The sequence below is a fragment of the Elephas maximus genome, chromosome 27, assembly GCF_024166365.1.
Source record: "Elephas maximus indicus isolate mEleMax1 chromosome 27, mEleMax1 primary haplotype, whole genome shotgun sequence".
Lineage (NCBI taxonomy): Eukaryota > Metazoa > Chordata > Mammalia > Proboscidea > Elephantidae > Elephas > Elephas maximus.
In genome coordinates, this window is record NC_064845.1 from 32,493,022 (window position 1) to 32,520,814 (window position 27,793).

Genomic DNA, 27,793 nt, shown 5'->3' on the forward strand with positions numbered 1-27,793 from the left:
GAAATGTGGCATCTGGGGTCTTAAATGCTAACAAGCGGCCATCTAAGATGCATCAATTGGTCTCAACCCACGTGGATCAAAGGAGAACGAAAAACGCCAAGGTCACACAATAACTATGAGCCCAAGAGACAGAAAAGGCCACATGAACTAGAGACTTTGATCATCCTGAAACCAGAAGAACTGGATGGTGCCTGGCCAACCAATGACTGCCCTGACAGGGAGCACAACAGAGAACCCATGTGGGAGCAGGAGAACAGTGGGATGCAGACCCCAAATTCTCATAAAAAGACCACACTTAATGGTCTGACCGAGACTAGAAGAATCTCGGCAGTCATGGTCCCCAAACCGTCTATTGGCCCAGGGCAGGAACCATTCCCGAAGACAACTCATCAGACATGGAAGGGACTGGACAATGGATTGGAGAGAGATGCTGATGAGGAGTGAGCTACTTGTATCAGGTAAAAAAACTTGAGACTGTGTTGGCATGTCCTCTCTGGAGGGGAGATGGGAGGGTAGAGAGGGTTAGAAACTGGCAAAAAAGTCACAAAAGGCAAGACTGGAGGGAGGGAGCGGGCTGACTCATTAGGGGGAGAGTAAATGGGAGTATGTAGTAAGGTGTATATATGTTTATGTGTGACAGACTGACTTGATTTGTAAACTTTCGCTTAAAGCACAATAAAAATTATTTTTAAAAAAAAACTTAACAGAATATGAAAAAACAAGGCTACCTGTCTAAGAAGGCTTCTCCACGTATTAGATCCAATACCTGTCCACGTCTGTCATAAACTTTGCAAGTGTGTCTAACACTACAGAGACCAAAAACACAGCAAGGGTGAATGCTAGCCTGCCAGGATGGTTTACATCTAATTCCTGCACTGCCCGTCTTACACTCAAGTTGGTGCTTTCTATCAAAATAACGTAGATCACTCAGGTCTAGATCAGGATTACAGCCTTTTTCACCTTTTCAACACACAGTTCTGAAGAGTAATAAAAGAACACATGGATCATAGTAAAGCATTCATGAAAAGCCTATGTGAAGACAACGTTTTTCCATATTCCAAAAGAGAGGAGACAGAAACCTAAAGGCTCTAGAAGAAAGAGACTTTTCCAAAAAGTCTCTGGTCTTCATTAATCACCTGCAACAACTCTTCTGGATCAGCAGTCATTTCAAAAGACACTTTGATTTTGGAGGTTACTTCTCTGTGTCCTCTGGTCCAATTATACATGAGTCACTTTCACATTAGGAGATCGCCCCACCAAGTGCACTTTCCTGACTGCTCTTCTCAACAGCCTCCTTCCTGCCTCCTCCACCCTCCCCTTTCTTTCCTCTCCAAAAGAAAGCCTTCATCCAGAATACACTGTCACAATAAACTAGGACAGGATGCCTTCAAATAAACTCAGATGCCACTACTGTTCACCATTTCCCACACCACTAAGCCTTTAAAAAAAAAAGCCTTTACCCTTCTCCAAATTCCCACTGCCCCTCACCTACTGCCATCACAAAGATTAAGAGTGATCTTTGGGTCTTGGAAATGTGGGGAGATAGGTATTGTTTCTGAGCACTTACACAACCCCCTAGTTGCCACGCAGTACTATGCACATTACTTCCTTACACTGTGTCTACAGGTAGTGAAACTGAGGCACGATGAGGTTAAATCATTAAAATACAATCCCAGAGAAACTCAAAGCAAGATTAAATTCCTATCTCCCACTGTAGTCACTCTCACCTGGGGCTCTTTGGGTGCCCCTCCCCCCTCATGCAGACATCTGCCATGTCTGGAGACATTTTTGATTGTCACAATTCGGGAGGGGGGCAGTGCTACTGGCATCCAGTGAGCAGAGGCCAGTGATGCTGCTAAACATCCTACAACAACTCCCCCTTCCCCCGCCCCCACAACAAACAAGAACTGTCTGGATCAAAATGTCAACTACATTGACCTAATCTCTAGGACTACGTTCTTTGGCCCCTAATTGATAGTTAAAGAATGGCTTACTGTACAATTTTATCATTCTACAGCATTTACACATGGCAGTCAAGTGCTATATCTGACATGTTATACTTTAAAAAAAAAAAATGCTTTTTAGTTACTCTTAAAAAAAAAAAATTTTTTTTTTTTAAACAGACGATACAGGGAGCCATAGAGGAACATGAGTAGAGCTCACAAAGCCCAACTCTTTTCCTTTATTGAGAAAACCTGGCAAAGACCAGCTCCTTTCCTTAGCAACCTCCATCCCCTGAGCTGTGGTCTGCCTGTGCCTGGCTGCTCACCTGGAGTCTTCAGTTGCTGACATGCTCTCTCAGCTGCCTTTTCTCTGCTTTGCTCATCCCCACACACATGCATCACTCCACAGCAGTAATGATGCACATTGATGGGAATCTCCAGAGATCTACAGCCCCTAGTTGTCTCTTTTGCTCAGTAAATTACATTCATTACCAAGCCATGTGAGGCATCTAAGGACATCAGCCTTTCTGGCTGCCCTCTGTCTGAGGCTGGGCAATGGGACATTATCTAGTAAGGGCTCCAAATTACTATCGTAAGCTGAAAACAACACTCCAACCAGTTTTTAACCTGAATACAATTTTTCTTTTTTAATTTTTCACTCCCAGTCCCTCTTTCCTAACCATCCTTGGCTCTGCCTAGATTTCTATTAGTTGTAATTTTCTCTTCAAGGAGTCTACTTTCAGTTCAAGCTGCAGAAGCTGGAGAGCTCAAAAAGAGATGTGGTATCTTTTCTACTCCTTCTTCCAAGACTTCCACCTGGACTCTCAGAAGGGTACGCCAAACACTGACTTTGTCCTTCTGGCCTCAAAACTCTTCAGCACAAATGAGAGCTCAAAGGCAGCCTTGGTCATAATGCTCCCAATGCCAATGCCTGAATCACTGTTGTTAGGTGCCATCAGATTCCCAGGTCTTTCTCCCAGCTGGTGTGTGGGTTTGAACTGCCAACCTTATGGTTAGCAGCCAAGTGCTTAATCTCTGCGCCACCAGGGCTCCTTGCCTGATTCACATAGATGAGTAAATGGACGTGTGACTGCCACTGATGAAGGATAAAGTGGAACTGGCAGAACCATGTGCTTTGCTGATGCTATTATCCACCAAACCTGGAATCCTCAACTCTCTGGCACGCTGTTTCCTTTACAGAAAAAGTAATCAACAAAAGAACGGCTAAGGAAAGTGATCCACGGAGAAGGAGGATGGTGGTTGAGGGAATGTGAGCTGGCAGAGCTAACAACCTGATATGGTACAAGAAAAGGGCAATCAGACCTGGTTCCATTCTCGACAACACGCCTCAGGAAGGCCCAACAACCCTTCCCTGGTTCTAGGAAAATCATGTCTCATGTCAATAAATCCCTAATGATGCCTGAGATATTTCCACCCACATAACGAATTCCATCCTATCACCCAAAACCTAATGGTTTTCTCTTCACAATTATTCATAAGCATGGTGTCTATGAGTTGAATCAACAGAGGCTTTGGGAACCTTTCACAGGCAGGGTATCCCATTGCACTAACTCCAAGAGGCTGGAAAGACAAGAGTCCCTATGACCTGGCAAAGTCAGAGTAACAGTGACAGCCACTGCCTTTGCCTTACCCTGAAGTAGACAGTGTGACAGCCTTCAAACACATCTTCACAATCCATCAGCTCTGCTGCTTTTCACCACTCACTCGCTTCTGCATGCTGGACCACGATCAATCAATCACCAACTGCCAGAGACAAAAAAAGGAATGAATGCATTAGGCCAACAGACCCACAACTTCAATTACTAAGGCACTCCTCGAGTGTATTTGTTAAAGTTGGCTAAGTGCTTAAGAAATAGACCCAAACACAGATAATGGTTCAAGCTCAAAATAAAAGTTTACTCCTAGCTCCTGTACACATACTGGACAGGTGAAAGGTCTGTCACTGAGGTGGGCCCCCTCAATGCAGTGATCCAGGGACCCAGGCTGACACCTGTCTTGCCATCTCTGAAACAATTTCTAAGGTTGCTCTGGGGTTAGGCGGGGCCAAGATGGTGGACTAGTCTGATGCTTCCGGGATCCCTCTTACAACAAAGACCTGAAAAAAACAAGTGAAACGGTTATATATATCACAAGGTAGGATCCCTGAACACCAAAGGCAAAGTTCAGAAGTTAGACTGAGTGGCAGGGGGACGGAGAGATGGGTCAGAAGCTGCAAGGAGTTGCTGGACCTGACTCGGCAGGAACCAGTGCCCCTCAGGCACAATCCCCCAGAGCAACTGCAGCAGGGCTGGTGGTGGCATTCAGGACGTGGTTTCCTCAGGGAGAGACAGCCAGCCGCACAGTCTACTCACATCTCCCAAACCACAGAACAACAGCTCTCTCAGCAAAAGCTAAGTACTTGCGTTTATTTTACCGTGCCCCCAAGCCACCAAGCCAGCTTCAGTGGCCATTGATCTCCCTGGGCCTGAGATAGGTCCTGATGCACACCCTGAGCCATTCTCCCGGCCTTGGGGGAAAAGATAATCTGCCAGCTCCACTAAGCTGGGGAGCTCAGGACAGAAGCGGCTCCTGTCCAGGCACAAATGGTCCGTGAACTTTGAATACCTTTAACCCCTGCATGGAGCTGTGTGGGCCCATTTCAGATTAGGCCCTTGTTGGTAGACCGCAACGGTGCATCTGCTTGAGATCTGACTTTAACAGTCTCAGCTGTGTGGTGGAGAGGTGGGTTTCTGATGTTTGACAACTCTTTGCCTATTAAACAGGGTCTTCACCTACCTACATCAGGGGCCTGAGGACTGGTGGCTCCACCCTTGTCACCTAGCCACCCACGACAGGGGTCCAAGGGTAAGTGATGCCTACCAGTCCTTACAACCAAAAGCATTGGGTGCCCGTGGTCCAGCTGCAGAACCCACCGAACTCTGCGTTCTAGGGAACAGGGACACACTTTCCTCACAGACACTCGGGGGACGGCTGGCAGCCCCCTGCCTTGTTCAGAGCATGACCCCTTCTGCAACCAGATACCTGTGCCTACACCAATCTCCCCTTCCCCTCAAAGACCAAGGTTGTTCTGGGGACTTCACTCCTTTCAAGCCAGCTAGGAGTGGAAAACACAATGGAGGAGCTGCATGGGAGTTATCTTGTTGAGTTTGTCTCTTTTCCCTAGAAATGGATCTCAGTACCTCCCACTTCCACTCACATTATGCGGGCTAGAGCTATCCACACAGACTGCTGGGCAGCCAGGAATCTCTGTTGTACAAGGCTGACTCCAGCCCAACCAGGAAGACGGCATTACGTTTGTTGTTGTTGTTGTTAGGTGCCGTCAATTCTGACTCACAGAGACCCTGTGTACAACAGAATGAAACACTGCCTGGTCCTGTGCCATCCTCACAATCATTGCTGTGTTTGAGCTCACTGTTTCAGTCACTGTGTCAATCCATCTCATTGAGGGCTTTCCTCTTTTTTGGTGACCTTCTATTTTTCCAAGCATGATGTTCTTCAGGGGCTCAACCCTCCTGATCATATGTCCAAAGCATGTGAGATGAAGTTTTGCTATCCTCACTTCTAATGAGCATTCTGCCTGCATTAGGTTTAGAGCAAGACATTTGGGATAAGACACAAGCACAGTAACCTTGCCTTAGTTACTTAACAACTCTGAGTCTTGATTTCCTCACCTGTAAAATACCCTGCCTTCCTCTGAGGGTCATTGCTGTTATTGTTGTTAGGTGCTGTTTGCATCCCTGCTTTCAATTCTTTGGGCCATATGCTTAGGATTGGAACTGCTGGCTCATATGATAGTTCTGCATTGAACTTTTTTGAGGAACCACCAAACTGTTTTCCACAGCGACTATGGCATTTTGCATTCCCACCAGTAATGAATGAGGGTTCCAATTTCAACACATCCTTGCAAACACCTGTTATTTTCCTCTTTTTTTTTTTTTTATCATAGCCATTCTAGTGGGGGTGAGGTGGTATGTCTTTGTGGTTTTGATTTGCATCTTTTTTTAATGACTAACAATGTTGAGCTAGCACCAGCAGAATTTTAGGATTCGTCATCGGTAGTAAAAACAAGTTCATCAGTTCATTTGAAGAGAGACAGAAATAAACCTCCAATAAGCTGAGCATAGAATACGAACTGAAAGAGGAAGCAGGTGACTGGCATACTGGCACCAAAGGCAGTGTACTCTACCTGGGTCAGGGTCAAAGCTGAGGGCCTCATTATACACTGTAACCTCCCCTTCACTGGAAACAGCACCCATCTCCCTCAAACATCATGTCTACAAAATTCACCTCAAAGAACAGCCATCTAGTTATTTCAGAAAAGAGAATGGATGAATGACCCCTGGCTCGTGAGGTCAATAAAACCAATGTTCAAGTTTTGGGTTGTGAATACAATCTCAAAGGGACAGAATTTAAGAAAATCCATACTTATTAGAAAGTTCCAAGTTTTAGAAGAAACTGATTTCAGAATAACTTTGACATGCCTTCTGTGCCAGCCCTGAAGTATACTGACTAATTAACCAACATTATTTTTACTAATACTCTCATCCCTACCTTCAAGGTTTATAATTACTGGATATTGATCAGGTTTAAAAGTCACATGTATGTTTCCAGAATCCCACCCATGTGTGCAGACTAGGTTTACATGCAACGAATTAGAAACTATGAAGTTATGGGGAATTTTAATTGAATCATGATTTCAACTTCAGGTTCAATTAACCGACTTATGCAACCCAAAATTCAAAACCTGTATTATGATGCTTAATTGTTAGGTTACATCCCACCTTCTCCCCCACTACACACGCAAAAACACACACACACACACCCCTAGCAAAGTAACCACAACCATCCCTCAGTCTCCACAAAACCCATTATTTCAACCTTACGTAAACAATTTGGCTTTCACAATTATTTTCTTTGAGCTTCTCTTTGACTGAGATCTCACAAAGCCTCTCAAGATCCTGTAGACTAGAGGCTACACACTGCTAGTTTGCCAGCTCCATTATTTCATCTCCTCCAGGAATTCCCAGAGACAGCAGTGCCACCTGCTGGTAGGGAGGGCACAATCTGCTTTCTGGAAGCCCATGGGTGACAGGAATGGCAGCCTAGACTTCTGCCTTTAGGAGCCTTTCTTTTCTAGAGCACATCATAAGTATAAGCTACCATCTGAGATGTGTAACCTACACGGGAGCCTCCACTGTGACTTGCAGGTCATCTGGAAGCCATGTAAAGCAAAGCCAGGCTGGCCAACGATGAGGCACTTCTGCCTGGAAATGCCTCCTCAATCTTGCAAATGCAAGAGCCTCACTGAATTCAACATTTCCTGGCTCTCCTTTTCCCCCACTGCTTCAGTATCAGATAACAGCACTCCCAGCCCCCACCTGTAGCTATGCTATCTAGCTCTACCTTACATCCTAAGGAAGGTGCTCAGACCCCTCCCAATGTGAAGGCTCTTACATGTACACAATATGACACAGATCCTTCTCAAAGGACACTACTGCTTAGGCATGCAGGTCGGACTCTAATCTTTCATTCTCTCTCCATCCTCCCCGTACCTAACCCAGGGGACAGAAAGGACAGGAAGGAAATGATTTTGTTATTGTTTTGAAAGTAACACTAGTGAGCTTTCATTGATTCAGAGAGTAAACCCTTGTGCTATAGGTCACTGATACATGCTGCGTCCCTCAAGATGCACTCAGCCTGCCAATCTTCCTGGTTTCCCTTCCTTAACCTGATGAGTGTTTTTCAACCTTTTCACAGCCCCTTCCATAGGTGAACGTAAGAACTGCACGCCTTTTGTGTAGTTTTCACAGGCAATCCCCAGTTACAAACGTCTCACTAACATGCAATCTGTAGTTACAATCTAGTCCCCATAAAGCCTATTTATATTAAAAATTTGAGGTATATACAATGGCTCGTAATAATAAACAGGTGCTACTTTGCAAAGAGCATTAAAACACTCTTATTATCACCATATTATCATGTTAAAGATATTTTAGTGTACCTGGGAATGATTCTTTAATGTTTTTTATGTCTACAAAAGGAACACTACGTGCTAAGACAAACATTTGGTTAACTAACATTAGATACAAACCATACCTAACTGTTCCGGCTTATGTACAAATTCAACTTAAAGACAGATTTAGGAACGGAGCTCCTTCTTCATCCGGGGACTGCCTGCATGACAAAAATGACATTTTTTTTTTTAGATCTCAAAGCATATACTTTTTCAAGTTATACCACCTCTCTCAACCTTCAGAATTCCTTGCCTCACCATCACCAATACCAACTTAAAAATTTTAGACAAAATTTGAAGTTATTACCAATAATTTGCTTTGTGTTCCAAACTATTAGCCGACAACCTATATTTCACTTTACTAGGGACAGTTGTTCCCAGCGAGCTTGAGCTTCGCTGCAACTTCTTTTACTTCCATTCACCTCAGAGTTCTCATCTCTCTAACAGATCCAAATGCTCCCTCTTCAATTTTTTTTTTAACTTGCCAAGCTAACTGATTGCCTATCAAGTATAGACATTTTGCCAGTATGCAAGGGTGGGTTACCCAGTAAGCAAGGTGTACAACAGGGTTAATTGTGTTTACTCACGAATCAGTAGTGAACAATTTCATGGGGGTTTCATCACATCTTTGATGTGGTGAAAAACAGGGAAAATTTTGACTACAGATTAGTAGGTAGGCACAAGTAAACCCGTGTGTACCTTGCTTATTGGATAAACCATCTCTGGAGTATGTCTTACATGTTTGAAAATCACAGTGTTTCCTGAAGAAACAAATTTGTACGGAGAAGAGGAATAAAAGGGCTTGGAAAAGGTATCAGTGTGTCTCCAAGGAATCAGGTAAATATAGATCTTTGTCAATCTCATGCCAGAATAAATTCTAAGTGGATTACATTCAAACTCCAGAATACAGTAAAATTAACACTAGTGAACCACTGGAAAACTGAAGGGACCTTTTATGTTTCACTGTAAGGATGTACAGTATGCCCTTCCTATTGCAGGTCTGCGGAAATGGAGGAGAGAGGTAGGGGATACCCTGCAGTTTTAATCTGCTCTGAAACTCCTGCAGGCACCTCCCCTTTTCAAAGCGTGGTTTACAGGAGATATTCCCTCCCCGCACATCCCTCTTCTGCCAGCCAAATGGTCTTCTTCAAACACACACTTTTCAAAGACCTGAAGAAGTCTGAAGAGGCTTAATTTAGACCCTGCCTTCCTCTCACAACAGCCCAGTAACATGCAGAAAATAACTAATTTCCCTCTTCAACAGCCCCTAAAAAACCTCAGTTTACAGCGACCCCCCACCGCCCCCCCCCCCAATCCTGTCTTCTTGAACAAGAATCTCAGTGTGCTGATCTGGTCTGCAGTTCACTGCAGGCATTTCCTTCCTCACAATTTACCAGTCAGCAGTTAAGCGTCTCATTTAGACCTGCTCCGCCAGCGCCCAGCTGCTTAGAACATTTTTACCCCTGTAACGAATCTCTGGGTTCCTTCAGGCCCCTCAGAGCGCCCAACTGCGGGGAACCTGGGCCCTTCAGCCCACTCAGAGCGCCCAACTGCGGGGAACCTGGGCCCTTCAGCCCACTCAGAGCGCCCAGCTGCGGGGAACCTGGGCCCTTCAGCCCACTCAGAGCGCCCAGCTGCGGGGAACCTGGGCCCTTCAGCCCACTCAGAGCGCCCAGCTGCGGGGAACCTGGGCCCTTCAGCCCACTCAGAGCGCCGAACTGAGGGGAACCTGGGCCCTTCAGCCCACTCAGAGCGCCCAACTGAGGGGAACCTGGGCTCTGCAGCCCACTCAGAGCGCCCAACTGCGGGGAACCTGGGCCCTTCAGCCCACTCAGAGCGCCCACCTGCGGGGAACCTGGGCCCTTCAGGCCCCTCAGAGCGCCCAACTGCGGGGAACCTGGGCCCTTCAGCCCACTCACAGCGCCCAACTGCGGGGAACCTGAGCCCTTCAGCCCACTCAGAGCGCCCAACTGCGGGGAACCTGGGCCCTTCAGCCCACTCAGAGCGCCCAACTGCGGGGAACCTGGGCCCTTCAGCCCACTCAGAGCGCCCAACTGCGGGGAACCTGGGCCCTTCAGCCCACTCAGAGCGCCCAACTGCGGGGAACCTGGGCCCTTCAGCCCACTCAGAGCGCCCAGCTGCGGGGAACCTGGGCCCTTCAGCCCACTCAGAGCGCCCAGCTGCGGGGAACCTGGGCCCTTCAGCCCACTCAGAGCGCCCAGCTGCGGGGAACCTGGGCCCTTCAGCCCACTCAGAGCGCCGAACTGAGGGGAACCTGGGCCCTTCAGCCCACTCAGAGCGCCCAACTGAGGGGAACCTGGGCTCTGCAGCCCACTCAGAGCGCCCAACTGCGGGGAACCTGGGCCCTTCAGCCCACTCAGAGCGCCCACCTGCGGGGAACCTGGGCCCTTCAGGCCCCTCAGAGCGCCCAACTGCGGGGAACCTGGGCCCTTCAGCCCACTCACAGCGCCCAACTGCGGGGAACCTGAGCCCTTCAGCCCACTCAGAGCGCCCAACTGCGGGGAACCTGGGCCCTTCAGCCCACTCAGAGCGCCCAACTGCGGGGAACCTGGGCCCTTCAGCCCACTCAGAGCGCCCAACTGCGGGGAACCTGGGCCCTTCAGCCCACTCAGAGCGCCCAACTGCGGGGAACCTGGGCCCAGGCCTCACCTGCAGGTCCAGCGGGCAAAGAAGCTTCTCCGGGCCGCACTCGGGCTCGGTCCCCGCGTCACGCCGCCCCCACCCCGCCCGCACCAGGGAAGAGGGTCTGCGTCCACCTCAGAATCGGGGATCCCGGGGTGGGGGAGTGGCGTGTGAATCCGCGCCCAGCCCCGCCCATCCCGCTCACCCCGCCACGCCCATCCCGCTCGCCCAACCAGGCGAACGTGCGATGGGACCCGCAGCCCCGCGGCGTCGCTCACCTCGGAAGAAAAGCTCCGGCTTCCGCCGACGGCTGGGGAATAAAAAAAAAGCAAAAAACAACCCTGCCACTCGCGCACGCGCACTAGGCTCTCGCGCCTTCGCCCCTCAGGTCCAGGCGCCAGACCCACCGACCAGGCTCTGGCCCGCCCCGGCCCTGTCCGTCCAGGGCCGCGAGAGCCAATCCGCTCGCACGGGAGGCCCAGCGCCAGTCACGTGGCCACAGCAGCCAATCACCAAATGGCCCTCGGCTGCCCGCTCCGAAGTCCCTTGGGTTCTGCTGCTACAGCGTGGAGAGGGTGCGCCACACGCGCAGAAGACTGAGTCTTCAAGTTTGGGGACTGATTGATCATTTGCTACATCTTTTAGTTTCTAAAATCCTAATATGAATAGTCATCTCCTGAGTATCTTGTTAAACTCCGGATTCCGATGCAGTAAGTTTGGGGTAGGGACCTGAGAGTCCACCTTTCTAACTAGCTCCCAGGTGGTGGTGATGATGCCCCTGGTCCCAGGACGACCCTCGAGGAGAAAGATTTTAAGGAAATCTGTCAGAAAGCGTCGGTTTTACACCTGCCCCATGTTATTTTCAAGTTTTGAGACCTCTTCCTCCAGTGATGCAGAGCATTCCAGTGACTGACTAAGCAGGGGGTGTCCTGGTGACGCTCATGGTTTGGGCACCTGCTGAGGGAAAAAACCCGCTAATCAAACCCACTGCTGTGGTGTCGATTTGGACTCACAGGACCCTACAGGACAGAGAAGAACTGTCCCATAGGGTTTCCAAGGCTGTAAATCTTTAGGGAAGCAGACTGCTTTCTCCCAGGAGCAGCTGGTGGATTGGAACCCCTGACCTTTCACCGCTGTGCTCTGTTTAATTCCCACACCAACCACCCACCCTCAGGCTAGGGGACAACAACCTATGCCAACTTGGGGTTGGGGTATGGAAAGTAGAAATGGAGACTGTATGACCCTTGGAAATAACAGGACTGTGTTCTGAAATATTGGGCATGTGTTTCTGAGTGGCAGCTGGACCAGACTCTGGCATAAAGTCCCCCCTACTTTATGTAATTTACAGTCTGTCATACAACTACAAGGGCAAGTTCAGGAAGGGCACTTGGAGTATAGGAAAAACATGCAGGGACCTGATGCTTGCAGTGTAAGCTAGAGCGGTTGTAGACTAACCCGCCTAAAAACCCACTGCCGTCGAGTCGATTCTGATTCATAGCGACCCTATAGGACAAGGTAGGACTGCCCTGTGGAGTTTCCAAGGAGCACCTGGTGGACTCGAACTGCTGGCCTTTTGGTTAGCAGCCATAGCAAACCTGCCTTAGAAGTCTTAAAAATTTTCCCAGATGCTCTTCTGTAATTCCAGAGTCAGGACGTCAAGAAGTCCATTGCCTCTAACATCTCTCAAACTTGACCTGAACTTAGTGTACAGAGTGGCCGTCTAGAAGCTTTGTGGTTCAGCATAGCCAAGCTCTTATTACCCAGTGTTGTACTGATGTGGCTCAAGAGTCTAAGTGCTAAATTCTCTAAAGCCTTCAGACCAGGTGGTGTGATATTCCACCACATTGCTTCAAGCAGTTCTCTCTCACTATTCATCAAGGGGACTAAACTGCCACTTAGAGAGAACTTCATCCTTGTCAGTGTGTCTCAGTGCTGGAAGTGAAGCCCAGTGAGTAACCTTGGACATTGTTCATCACATTGCTCAGTATCAGGCCAGACATAGCACAAAATTCAGAGTTTCTGGGAGCACATTAAGTAAAGTATAGCACCGGTTCTGGTTACAGCAGGAATAAACAGATGTCCAAGCAAGAAAAACACATTTGAAGTCTCAACGAAAATCTCCTTTGCTGTCTTCTAAGGTCGCTATGAGTCGGAATCAACTTGATGGCAATGAGTTTGGTTTGGGTTGGTTTTAGCATTAAACTGGAGGAGTCCTGGCGGCTCAGTGGTAAAGTGGTCAACTGTTAACCAAAAGGTTAGTGGTTTAAATCCACCAGCCGTTTCATGGGAGAAAGATGTGGTGACCTGCTTCTGTGAAGATTACATCTTGGGAACCCTATGGGGCAGTTCTACTCTGTCGTATAGGGTTGCTATGAGTCACAATCAACTCAGTGGCGATCGGTTTGATTTTGGGTTTATCATTACATCAGTGGTTCTCAAGCGTGGCTGTACAGTAAAGGTTTTTAAGGGTATAGATTTTGGGCCCCTGTGCCCAGAGATTCTGATTGCGGTGAGGCGTGGAACCTGCGTAGCTATAGGTTTAAAAAGCTCCGCAGGTGATTTGCGATCCAGCATGTGTGAGAACACCTGCATAAGTTCCTACATCAATGGAGTCATTCCTTCACAAGGAACAGTCAGCTCTGCAACACAGAACACTAATGACATGAAGACTGTGAAAACAGAGGGCGTTTTGCACACAATATGTGAGAAGAGATAAGAAAGGCCAAAAATAACTCATAGGAAATAAATACACCAAGGACAGTTCAGCGGTACAAACTGAAAAGCCAGGTCCATAACTCAGTTTCATTGCAGTTGATTAGCTAAATATTTCAAAAAGAACCTATTATCTTTGTTAACCATGCCAAGCTGACCAGCTCTCTAGTGATATCTTCACTTGTTCTATGCCCCTCTTTCCAAAAGCAAATTCCTGGTTGAATATCATTAACAGTTATTCTCTGAGGCTCTTCCCAAAGTGTGTAACAGAGTCACTAGGGGTACTTGTTAAAATGCAGATTCCCAGGACCCACCCCAGAGCCTCCTGTTACCTCTCTCATGTAACAATCCTGAAGTCAGTATTGGTTAAATGGGAGTCCAAACTGGACCTCCTGATAGAAAGCATCCACACATAGGCAAGCCCTCAAGTAAAAGACCTATGCTATTAGTTTGCCATGCTGGCTAAATAAAGAAGGGCCATTCCATTTTATAAAACTCCAGGAGATTCTCAGTTCTCTTTACTGGGATTGTATGAAGTTCTGTCATTATTATTATTATTTTTTTCATAAGACATCGGGATGCTGTTGTTGCACAGTTTTTCTACGGAATGATGTGTAATGCAGTGGAGCTTGACTCAGTTTTTAACTCAATTAGTGAGGTCCCCTCAGAACGCTCTGCTAACAACAGCCATCTTTTTCTAAAGTGACTTTATTTGTGACACCAAAAATACGGAAGCCCAATGCATGAGCCTTCAAACTAGCTTCTTTCTAGCTCTGACGCTTTAAAAAATATATTTCACAGCATCTAAATGGGGAAAGAATGTTTTTTGCCTTGTAAACTTGTAGCTCTATCTATTGGGTAAAATAAGGACAGATTTCACTGATATTTAACTAGCATGAATAATGTGAACTTTTAACTAGGAAAAAAACATTTGTTTTTCTCTTTACACGTGTCATCATTATAAAGAGAGGGAACAGGAAGCAAAGAGATGCTTACCTGAGGATATGAATTTGTAAAAAGGACATCCAGGCCCTCATTCATTTTCTGTTTCTCGGTCTACTTGCCTCACGTACATAACTTGACTATTCTGTCTCAGGAAATGGCTATGTTAGGATGTGATATAAACCCCGAGTGATCGCAAGCACTTTTCTTCCCCCCCAGAAATTGCTGAACAAGAGATTTGGGTATATTTGAAAAGAAAAGAGATAAGATAAAACACCCCACCAATTTGCCAAGTCCCCAGAAATCCGCCCATTGGTCTGTTGTGAGCAAAACCTCTGTAGACTCCTTTATAATTGCTAATTACATTTTTATCTCTCTAGCAATAAACAGCTTCTCTAAATGCAATTGATTTCATTCACAAAGACTCACAGGTTATCCAAAAATTTACTCTCTAACATTTTATACCTATGTGTCTGTCTTTTGGAAATGCTGGTGGCGTAGAGGTTAAGTGCTATGACCGCTGACCAAAAGGTCTGCAGTTCGAATCCACCAGAGGCTCTTTGGAAACTCTATAGGGCAGCGTTTCTATGAGTCAGAATCAACTTGACACCAAAGAGTTTTAGTTGTGTTTTAATAACTGTTGCTTTTTTTGTTTTGTTTTGTCATCCAGTGTAATCCTGTACAGATTTAGATTTAACCTAACACACAAGGCATAGCTTAAAGTGATTTTCTTCATGGTCTCTATAGGTTGTTACTTTTTAAAAAAATATTTCAGACTTAAGGAATGTGTAGGTAATATGCGATATAGCCTTCTATAGCGCCCCTTCAACTCATGAGAGAAACGTTATAAATACAGTCAAAACTCCGTAAACCACTCCCAACAAGTTTATTTTTTAGAAGGAGAGTTCACAATAAGCAAGCTTAGCCACAAAGGAAAGAGAATGGCTTATGTAAGGAAACATCATGTTGTATACATGTAATAAACAACATAAATATAAATGGACAAAGTTCTTACTGAACAAAATATTTGGAAATTCCAAACTGGTATAAGAGCATGATAACAGAGCTGGAGATTCCACGTGGTCCACCCAACCCTTGTGTTTTACAGTTACAGATTTGGAGCTGGAAAGCAAGTAACCTTTGGAGGGCAGCACAGGAAATTAGGAGCACGCCTAAGGTGAGGGATCAGATCTCATTCATTCAACAAACACACTCCATGAGCCCTGTCTTTCAGTTCATTTTAGAAGAGAAGTAAGCCATCACAGTTCAAGATTAAAAAGTGTTGTATTGCAAGTGAGGCACACATCATGGCAAGAAAGCAAATAGGACCACCACTTCTGATTGATGGAAACAGGGAAGAATTTTTGCAAGAAGTAATGCCTTAACTGAATTCCAAAGAACTAGTAAGAGCTTCCAGCCAAGGGTATTCCAGGCCTGGGGAACAGGCCATATAAAAAGCACGGAAGCATGAAACACTGGGGAAGAGAAAATAGTTTAACTAGGTCTGAGAGGAGAACACGGTGAAATGATGATTCAAAGGTGGTGGTGTTGTAGTTAGGTGCTGTCAAGTCAATTATGACTCATAGCGACCCTAGGTACAAAAGAAAGAATATTGCCCAGTCCTGTGTCACCCTCACAATCATTGTTGTGCTTGAGCTCACTGTTGCAGCCACTGTGTCAATCCATCTCATTGAGGGGCTTCCTCTTTCTCCCTGATATTCTACTTTACCAAGCGTGATATCCTCCAGGGACTGGTCCCTCCTGATAACATGTCCAAAATAAGTGAGACAAAGTCTCGCCATCCTTGCTTCTACGGAGCATTCTGGCTGTATTTCTTTCAAGGCACATTTATTCCTTCTTCTGGCAGCCTGTGGTATATTCAATATTCCTCGCCAACACCATAATTCAAACGCATCAGTTCTCCTTCGGTCTTTCTTACTCATTGTCCAGCTTTCACATATGAAGCGATTGGAAACACCATGGCTTGGGTCAGGCATACCCTAGTCCTTAAGGACTTTAAAGTGACATCTTTGCTTTTTGACACTTTAAAGAGATCTCTTGCAGCAGATTTTCCCAGTGTCGTGCATCTTTTGATTTTTTGACTGCTGCTTCGGTAGACGTTGATTGTGGATCCAAATAAAATGAAATCTTTGACAACTTCAGTCTTCTCTTCCTTTATCGTGATGTTGCTTATTGGTCCAGTTGTGAGGATTTTTGTTTTCTTCCTGTTGAGGTATAAATCATACTAAAGGCTGTGGTCTTCATCAGTAAGTACTTCAGGTCCTCTCACTTTCAGCAAGCAAGGTTGCGTCATCTGTACATGGCAGGATGTTAATGAGTCTTTCTCCAATACTGATTCCCTGTTCTTCTTCGTATAGTCCAGCTTCTCAGATTATTTACTTAGCATACAGATTAAATATGGTGAAAGGATACAACCCTGACACACACCTTTCTTGATTTTAAATCATGCAGTATCCACTTGTACTGTTCTAAAGACAGCCTCTTGCTTTATGTACAGGTTTCTCATGAGCACGATTAAGTGTTCTGGAATGCCCACTCTTGGCAATGTTACCCATAAATTGTTGTGATCCACACAGTCTAATGCCTTTGCATAGTCAATAAACTACAGGTAAACGTTGTTGTAGTATTTTCTGCTTTCGGCCAAGGTCCATCTGACATCATTCCACATCCCCTTCTGAATCCAGTTTGAATTTCTGGCAGCTCCCTGGCAATGTACTGCTACAACCATTTTTGAGTTATCTTCAGCAAAATTTTACTTATTACAATATTAATGATATTGTTCAATAATTTCTGCATTCTGTTGGATCACCTTTCTTTGGAATGGGCATGAATATGGATCTCTTCCAGTCGGCTGGCCAGGTAGCTGTTGCCAAATTTCTTGGTAGAAATGAGTGGGTGCTTCCAGCATTGTATCTGCTTGTTGAAACATTTCTATTGATTTTCCCTCAACTCCTGGAGTCTTGTTTTTCACCAATGCCTTCAGTGCAGCTTGGACATCTTCCTTCAGTACCATTGGTTCTCGATCATATGCTACCTCCTGAAATAGTTGAATTTTGACCAGTTATTTTTGGCACAGCGACTCTGTGTATTCCTTTCATCATCTTTTGATGCTTCCTGCTTGTTCAGTTTTTTACCTGTAGAATGCTTCAATATTGCACCTTGAGGCTTGAATTTTTTCTTCAATTCTTTCACCTTGAGAAGTGCCGAGCTTATTCTTCCCTTTTGGTTTTCTAACTCCAGGTCTTGCACATTTCATTATAAACTTTACTTTGTCGTCTTGGATGCCATTTGAAATCTTCTGTTCAGCTCTTTTACTCATCACTTCTTCCATTTGCTTTAGCTACAGGATGTTCATGAGTAAGTTTCAGAGTCTCTTCTGACATCCATTTTGGTCTTTTTGTTTTTTGTCTTTTTAAGGATCTTTTGCTGTCTTCATGTATGATGTCCTTTATGCATGATCCTACAACTTATCTGCTCTTCATTCATTAGTGTTCAATGCATCAAATCTGTTCTGGAGATGGTCTCTAAATTCAGGTTGGCTAAAAAAAAAAAAAATTTTTTTTTTTTTTTGTACTCAAGGGTGTACTTTGGCTCTTGTGGACTTATTTTAATTTTCTTCACCTTCAACTTGAACTTGCATATGAGTAATTGATGGCCTGCTCTGCAGTCAGCCCCAGGCTTGTGCTGACTGATGATACTGAATGTCTCAGTTGTCTCCACATACGTAGATTCCACATGTCGATTTTATTCCTTTGTATTCCATCTGGCAAGGTCTACGTGTGTAGTCATCATTTATGTTGCTGAGAAAAGGTATTTGCAATGAATAGTTTACTGGTCTTGCAAAATTCTATCATGCAATCTCCCACATAGTTTCTATCACCAAGGCCATATTTTTCAACTACTAATCCTTCATCTGTGTTTCCAACTTTCTCCTTCCAATCACCAGTAATTACCAATGCATCTTGATTGCATATTTGATCAATTTCAGGCTGCAGAATTGGTAAAAATCTTCAATTTCTTCATCTCTGTCATTAGTGGTTGGTGTGTAAATTTGAATAATAGTTGCATTAATTGATGTTCCTTGTTGTTGTTGTTGTTGTTGTTGTTGTTAGGCGCTGTCGAGTCAGTTCCAACTCATAGCAACCCTATGCACAACAGAATGAAACACTGCCTGGTCCTAAGCATCCTTAACAATCATTCTTATGCTTGAGCTCATTGTTGCAGCCACTCCATCAATCCACCTTGTTGAGGGTCTTCCTCTTTTCCAATGACCCTGTACTCTGCCAAGTATGATGCCCTTCTCCAGGGACTGATCCCTCCTGACAACATGTCCAAAGTATGTAAGATGCAGTCTCGCCATCCTTGCTTCTAAGGAGCATTCTGGCTGTACTTCTTCCAAGACAGATTTCTTCATTCTTTTGGCAGTCCGCGGTATAATCAATATTCTTCGCCAACACCACAATTCGAAGGCATCAATTCTTCTTCAGTCTTCCTTATTCATTGTCCAGCTTTCACATGCATATGATGCGATTGAAAATACCAACCATGGCTTGGGTCAGGCGCACCTTAGTCTTCAAGGTAACACCTTTGCTTTTCAACAATTGAAAGAGGTCCCTTGCAGCAGATTCACCCAATTCAATGCGTCTTTTCATTTCTTGACTGCTGCTTCCACGGCTATTGATGGTGGATACAAGTAAAATGAAATCCTTGGCAACTTCAATCTTTTCTCTATTTATCATGATATTGCTCATTGGACCAGTTCTGAGGATTGTTTTTCTTTATGTTGAGGTGCAATCCATACTGAAGGCTGTGGTCTTTGATTTTCATTAGTAAGTGCTTCAAGTCCTCTTCACTTTCAGCAAGCCAGGTTGTGTCATCTGCATAATGCAGGTTGTTAATGAGCCTTCCTCCAATCCTGATGCCTGTTCATCTTCATATAGTCCACCTTCTCGTATTATTTGCTCAGTGTACAGATTGAATAGGCATGATGAAAGAATACAACCCTGACGCACACCTTTCCTGACTTTAAACCGATCAGTATCCTCTTGTTCTGTCTGAACAACTGCCTCTTGGTCTACGTAAAGATTCCTCATGAGCACAATTAAGTGCTCTGGAATTCTCATTCTTCGCAGTGTTATCCATAATTTGTTATGATCCACACAGTCGAATGCCTTTGCATAGTCAATAAAACACAGGTAAACATCCTTCTGGTATTCTCTGCTTTCAGCCAGGATCCATCTGCCATCAGCAATGATATTCCTGGTTCTACGTCCTCTTCTGAAACCGGTCTGAATTTCTGGCAGTTCCCTGTTGATGTACTGTTGCAGCTGTTTTTGAATGATCTTCAGCAAAATTTTGCTTGTGTGTGATATTAATGATATTGTTCTATAATTTCCACATTCGGTTGGATCACCTTTCTTGGGAATAGGCATAAATATGGATCTCTTCCAGTCAGTTGGCCAGGAAGCTGTCTTCCATATTTCTTGGCATAGATGAGTGAGCACCTCCAGTGCTGCGTCTGTTTGTTGAAACATCTCAATTGATATTCCATCAATTCCTGGAGCCTTGTTTTTCGCCAATGACTTCAGAGCAGCTTGGACTTCTTCCTTCAGTACCGTCGGTTCCTGACATATGCCACCTCTTGAAATAGTTGAATATCGCCTAATTCTTTTTGGTATAATGACTCTGTGTGTTCCTTCCATCTTCTTTTGATGCTTCCTGCGTCGTTTAATATTTTCCCCATGGAATCTTTCACTGTTGCAACTCGAGGCTTGAATTTTTTCTTCAGTTCTTTCAGCTTGAGAAAGGCCGAGCGTGTTCTTCCCTTTTGGTTTTCCATCTCCAGCTCTTTGCACATGTTCTTATAATACTTTACTTTGTCTTCTCGAGAGCCCCTTTGAAATCTTCTGTTCAGTTCTTTTACTTCATCAATTCTTCCTTTTGCTTTAGCTGCTCGACGCTCAAGAGTGAGTTTCAGAGTCTCCTCTGATATCCACCTTGGTCTTTTCTTTCCTTCTTGTTTTCTCAGTGACCTCTTGCTTTCTCCATGGTTGATGTCCTTGATGTCATTCCACAACTCACCTGGTCTTTGGTCACTAGTGTTCAATGCGTCAAATCTATTCTTGAGATGGTCTCTAAATCCAGGTGGGATATACTCAAGGTCATATTTTGGTTCTCGTGGGCTTGCTCTGATTTTCTTCACTTTCAGCTTGAACTTGCATATGAGCAATTGATGGCCTGTTCCACAGTCAGCCCCTGGCCTTGTTCTGACTGATGATATTGACCTTTTCCATCGTCTCTTCCACAAAAAAAAAAAAAAAGTTTTTTTTTTCTTTATGTAGTCAATTTGATTTCTGTGTCTTCCATCTGGAAAGGTCCATGTGTATAGTCACCATTTATGTTGGTGAAGGAAAATGTTTGCAATGAAGAAGTCGCTGGTCTTGCAAAATTCTATCATTTGATCTCCTACATTTTTCACACATTGTTCATCACAAAGGCCATATTTTCCAACTACTGATCCTTCTTCTTTGTTTCCATCTTTCGCATTCCAATCACCAGTAATTATCAAAGCATCTTGATTGCATGTTCAATCAATTTCAGACTGCAGCAGCTGATAAAAATCTTCTATTTCTTCATCTTTGGCCCTAGTGGTTGGTACGTACATTTGAATAATAGTCGCATTAACCAGTCTTCCTTGTAAGCATATGGATATTATCCTATCACTGACAGCGTTGTACTTCAGGATAGATCTTGAAACATTCTTTCTGACAGTGAATGCAATACCATTCCTCTTCAAGTTGTCATTGCCAGCACAGTAGACTATATGATTGTCCAATTCAAAATGGCCAATACCAGTCCATTTCAGTTCACTAATGCCTAGGGTATCGATGTTTATGCATTCCATTTCATTTTTGACAATTTCCGATTTTCCTAGATTCGTACTTCATACATTCCAGGTTCCGATTATTAACGGATGTTTGCAGCTGTTTCTTCTCATTTTGATTCATGCCACATCAGCGAATGAAGGCCCCGAAAGCTTTACTCCATCCACATCATTAAGGTCCACTCTACTTTGAGGAGGCAGCTCTTCCCCAGTCATCTTCTGAGTGCCTTCCAACCTGGGGGGCTCATCTTCCAGCACTATATCAGACAATGTTCCACTGCTATTCATAAGGTTTTCACTGGCTAATTCTTTTCACAAGTAGACTGCAGGGTCCTTCTTCCTAGTCTGTCTTAGTCTGAAGCTCAGCTGAAACCTGTCCTCCATGGGTTACCCTACTGGTGTCTGAATACCAGCGGCTAGCTTCCAGCATCACAGCAACACAGACATGTGGGGGCTACCTCATTTAGTGCCTCTTTATTGATTATTGTCATCTTTCACATAGTGACATCACTGATTCCCTGTTTTCAGCTTTTTTTCTTCTTAATTTTTGTGCTTTCCCTATCTGAGTTGATGTCTGAATGCTCTGTTCTGTGTCCTAGTGCTCTGTTGATATCTAACATTATTGATTTTCTAACTAGAGAATTCCCTTTATTATTTCTTGTACTTTTGGTTTGGTTTTTGCACATTCCCTAAGCTTGTGTTTATCTGGAAATGATTTCATTTCACCTTCATATTTGAGAGACAGTTTTGCTGGATATATGATTCTTGGCTGGCAATTTTTCTCCTTCGATGCTCCACATATGTCCTCCCACTGCATTCTTGCCTACATTGTGTCTGCCGAGTAGTCCGAACTTATTCTTATTCATTCTCCTTTCTAGATGATGATGTTGCTTATCCCTGGCTGCTCTTAAAATTTTCTCATTATCTTTGGTTTTGGCAAGAATGATGATAATATGTCTTGGTGACTTTCTTTTGGGACCTACAGTGTATGGGGTTCTAGGATAGATATCCTTTCATCTTTCACTCTGTCAGGGAAGTTTTCTGCCAACACACCTTCAACAATTCCCTCTGTATTTTCTCTTATCCCTCCCTGTTCTTGTATGCAAATCACTCACAAGTTATTCTTCTTGATAGAGTCTGACGTGATTCTGCATTCCACCTCCTCAATGCTGTTACTCTGACTTCCTATTGTGTTGTCTAATTCTATAATTTTATTGTTAATCTTGTCAATTTCTGAATGCTGTCTCTATGGATTCTTGCAGCTTATTAATTTTTCATAACGTTCTTGAATAATCTTAATTTCTAAACTGCTTTATCTGTGTGTTCCTTGGCTTTTCTGTATATTGCCTGATGTCATCCCTGATGTCTTCATGTGTTCTGTATATTAACCTTTTGTATTCTACATCTGGCAATTCCAGGAATACATCTTCCTCTGGGAGAGTCCTTGATTCTCTGTTTTTGGGATTTTGCTGAAGCCATCACAGTCTGCTTCTTTATGTGATTTGATATCAACTGCTGTCTCCGAGCCATCTGTAAGTTCTTGTAATAATTTATTTTATGTTTTCTCACTGTGTCCTAGCTTCTTGCTTTGTTTTGTTTCAAATGTACCCAAATAGGCTACTAGAGTGTGCTAACTTGATTATTGGAGCCTTTTTATTTTTGAAGCACTAATGTCCTGTTACCAGATGGTTAGAGCTGTTACCGGGTATATAAGCCTAAGAGTCCATTCACTATTCTTGTGTGGATTCAGCTCAGGTGTCCTGACAGTCGGTCACCTAGTGTGTGGTGTAGGCTCTCACCTACTATCTTAGAGGGGTAGTGATAATGGTTGTATGCACTGGTTTCTGGTAGCAGCAGGGGGTCACACTCTGAGGATGGCAGGGTGCTGACAGTCTTCCCCCAAGTGGCAGTGAGGAAGGAGAGTCTCTGTTCTCTAGAGTGCTCTGGTGGGTGGGCTCTTTAGCTGTACCTTAGTCACCCAGTGCTTAACCCTGTAAAGAGTGGTAGGTACCACTATCCTCAGACCCCTTTCATGACTGGCTAGGTGGCATGGGTGGAGCCTCAGCCCTCAGGTCTCTGCTGTGGGTAGGTGAGGGCTCTGTTTAATAGGCAGAGTGGTTTCACACCTCCAAAACCTGCCTCTCCAGCACACAGCTGAAACCATTACAGTCAGATCTCTAACAGATTTGCCCATGCATTATAATAGCCACCTGGATCCACGTAGGGGTGAAAGCCAAAGTCTGTGGATCACTTATGCCTGGACTGGAGCCACTTCTGCTCTGAGCTTTCAGTTTAGGGAAGTTGGGAAAGTATTTTCCCCATGTTTGTTAATTGGCTCCATCTCCCAGGCCTGGAAAGTGGCTCAGAGAGGGAGCGACAGGTTCTATCTCAGGCCCAGGGAATTCACCAGCTAATGAAGCCTGCAAGGGCAGAGGCGGGAGGGATGAGACAGATAGGACAGAGTACTTTCAGAAGAAAGAGCTATTAGATCCATGTGGTAAATTAGACAGAATCATCTATCTTGTACCGAGAGTGCTCTTTTATCACAGATTCCAGGATGCGTGTACCTGTGTGCACTGGCTGGTACCCACCAAGATTGCCCCAGGGGGTTAGGGCTGCATTCCGTGCTTGCCTTCTTCCGCTAAAGCAGCTGTGTCCTAAACTCCACAGCCAGATCAGCAGCTGTCACACCAGGGGATCGGGGTGCTGGCACTTCATTTGCCTTTTTTCACTGAAGCAGCTACTTCTAAAATGCTGTGGCCAGCCCTGCTGTAGACACACCACAGAGTCAGGGGTGTGCCACTTAGCTTGCACTCTTTTGCTGAATCTGCCGTGTCTCAGGAAACCACCATCAGCCCTACGACACTTGCACTGGAGAACGGTGCCGAGGAATCGGAGCTGAGGTGCTGTGTGGGCTCGGCAATTCGTCACTGCTTCTGCACTGTCTCTTGCTCCTCTGTCACTCAGATCGATTCCTTAGTTCTGTGCTTGATCCTCAGGGTTTGTACATTGTCATATATATAATCGATTCACTTGTTTTCTCGGGTCTTTTTTGCAAGAGGGTTCAGGAGAAGCTTCTGACTAGTTAGCCATCCTGGCCCCGCCTCCTGAATCTGAATTTGAGACAGCACAAACAGGGGAAGCAGCCCTAGCCCCCAGAATTGACCTCCAGGGAAGCCCAGCCAGTGCACGCAGGCAGCGCAGCAACGCAGCTGACAGAAGTCACCAGGAGGCAGTGACTGGTTTGGGAGCCTGGAGTGCGGCATCCCAGCCTGGGAACCTTGGCACTGGGCTTTGGACTGGGAGCGGAGGAACTGTCCATGGCTTCTGAGACAGCACAAACACAGGACGCAGGCCTGACCCTCGGGGGCAATCTCGACCCAGCCAATGCACACAGGCTACACACCCCTCGGGAATCTCAGATAAAACAGTCATCCCCAAGCAAGATAAGTAACTTTATCTATATTCCAGGGTGCTACGCTCTCCTATTTTTCTGATCCCTCCCCTCCTCTTCCCAAGCAGCTTCATTAGCATTGGAATTTTCTGAGCCAGAGAGTGAAGTGCTCTGCCGTTTTTTTATCTTTTGGTCTTTTCCTAACCCATCCTCCTGGCCAGACAGAAGCAGCAACAAAAAACCGAGGGACCAAAAGTCCTTCCCTGACTTCCCGAAATTGGACTAAAAATACAGAACCAGCTCCAGCCAAGCATATGAGATCCACAGTCTTGGGCTTTCATCCCTACAGGGAACAAGGTGGCTATTATAATGCAAAGGCAAATCTGATAGTGATCTGACTGTAATTGTTTTAGTGGATTACTGGAAAAACAAGTTTCCCAGGTCTGATATCTCTGCATATTAAACAGAGCCCTCACTGACCCACATCGGGGACCTGAGGGCTGAAGCTCCCCCCAGACCACCTAGCCTCCTGCCTTAGGGGTCTGAGGATGGTGACACCTACCAATCTGTAGAGGTGCATGCATTGGGGGCCTAAGGTACAGCTGCAGAGCCCACCCACCAAAGTGCTTTAGGAAGAGAGACACACCTACCTCACTGGCACTGGGGGGAAGCCTGTCAGCATCCTGCCCCCCATGGAGTGTGACCCCATCCTGCCACTAGAATCTGGTGCACGCAACTATCACCACTACTCCTCTAGGTGGATAGGTGACAATCTGTACCACACACTTGGTGACCCAAAATCAGATTCTACTCAAGAATAGTGAATGGACTCTTAGGCTTCTATATCTGGTAACAGCCCAAACCAGCTGGTAACACGACATAAGTGATTCAAGGGCTACAATAATCAAGACAGTGCAATCTAGTAGCCCATCTACGTATATTGAAAGAAAACAAAACAAGATAAGACTCAGAGAACAGATATAAAATAAATCATTACAATTTCTTATAAATGGCTCGGAGATAGCAGTCGACATCAAACCACATAAAGAAGCAGACCATGATTGTTTCCACAACTCCCCAAACTAAAGAATCAAAATCTTTCCCAAATGCAGATACAATCCTGGAATTGCCAGATGCAGAATATAAAAAACTAATTTACAAAATGCTTCAAGACATCAGGGGTGACCTCATAAATGAAATAACGAAATCTATAGAAAAAGACAAGGAAGACACTGATAAAGCAGTTGAAGAAATCAAAAAGATTATTCAAGAACATAGTGGAAACATTAATAAGCTGCAAGAATCCATAGAGAGACAGCATTCAGAAATCCAAAAGATTAACAATAAAATTACAGAACTAGACAACGCAATAGGAAGTCAGAGGAGCAGACTCGAGCAATTGGAATGCAGAGTGGGAGATCTGGAGGACCAGGGAATTGACACCAATATAGCTGAAAAAAAATCAGGTAAAAGAATATAAAAAAATAAAGAATCCCTAAGAATTATGTGGGACTCTACCAGGAAGAATAACTTGCGTGTGACTGGAGTTCCAGAACAGGGAGGAATAACAGAAAACACAGAGAGAATAGTTGAAGATCTGTTGGCAGAAAACTTCCCTGACATCAAGAAAGACGAAAGAATGCCTATCCAAGATGCTCATCGAACCCCATTTAAGATTGATCCAAAAAGAAAATCACCAAGACGTATTATCATCAAACTTGCCAAAACCAAAGATAAAGAGAAAATTTTAAAAGCAGCCAGGGATAAAAGAAAGGTCTCCTACAAAGGAGAATCAATAAAAATAAGTTCAGACAATTCAGCAGAAACCATACAAGCAAGAAGGCAATGGGATGACTTATATAGAGAACTGAAGGAGAAAAACTGCCAGCCAAGGATCATATATCTAGCAAAACTCTCTCTCAAATATGAAGGTGAAATTAAGACATTTACAGATAAACACAAGCTTAGAGAATTTGCAAAAACCAAACCACAGCTACAAGAAATACTAAAGGAAATTGTTTGGTCACAAAATCAATAATAGCAGATACCAACACAACACAAGGTCACAGAATAGAACATCCTGATATCAACTCAAATAGGGAAATCACAAAAACAAATTAAATTAATTTTAAAAAGAAAAAAATGCTCAAAACAGGGAATCATTGAAGTCATTATGTAAAAGATCACAATAATCAAAAAGAGGGACTAAATACAGGAGGCATAGAACTGCCATATGGAGAGGAAAACAAGGCGATATAGGACGATACAAGTTAGGTTTTTACTTAGAAAAATAGGGGTAGATATTAAGGTAACCACAAAGAGGTCTAACAATTCCATAACTCAAAATAAAAAGCAAGAAAAACATAACAACTCAACCAACATAAATTCAACTACCATGAAAATGAGAAACACACAATTTACAAAGAAAAACGTCTCAGCACAAAGAAGCAAATGGAAAAAGGAAATTGTCAACAACACACAAAAAAAGGGATCAAAATGACAGCACTAAACACATAGAAACACATACTTATCTAAAATTACGCTGAATGTAAATGGACTAAATGCACCAATAAAGAGACAGAGAGTCTCAGACTGGATAAAGAAACACAATCCGTCTATATGCTGCCTACAAAAGACACACTTTACACAGAGACACAAACAAACTAAAACTCAAAGGATGGAAAAAAATATATCAAGCAAACAACAAGCAAAAAAGAGCAGGAATAGCAATATTAATTTCTGACAAAATACACTTTAAAGTTAAATCCACCACAAAGGATAAAGAAGGACTCTACATAATGATTAAAGGGACAATTGACCAGGAAGATATAACCATATTAAATATTTATGCACCCAATGACAGGGCGGCAAGATACATAAAGAAAACTTTAACAGAACTGAAAAGTGAGATAAACACCTCCACAATTACAGCAGGAGACTTCAACACACCACTTTCCAAGAAGGATAGGACTTCCAGTAAGAAGCTAGAGACACGGAAGACCTAATTGATACAATCAACCAAATTGACCTCACAGACTTATACACAACACTCCATTCAACAGCTGCAAAGTATACTTTTTTTTCTAGTGCACATGGTACATTCTCTACAATAGACCACATATGAGGTCATAAAACAAACCTTTGCAGAATCCAAAACATCGAAATATTACAAAGCATCTACTCAGGCTACAAGGCCATAAAAGTGGAAATCAATGACAGAA

General features: G+C 44.3%; 1 protein-coding gene across 1 annotated transcript in view; it reads right to left on the bottom strand.

Moving 5' to 3' along the window:
- LOC126068263 (collagen alpha-2(IV) chain-like) overlaps nt 1-27,793 on the bottom strand; it is a 354,250-nt gene that overhangs the window by 87,600 nt on the left and 238,857 nt on the right. The window contains exon 5 of the mRNA XM_049870704.1: nt 9,539-10,577. Coding sequence (XP_049726661.1) covers nt 9,539-10,577 — 1,039 coding nt within the window. The remainder of the gene's footprint in view (nt 1-9,538; nt 10,578-27,793) is intronic.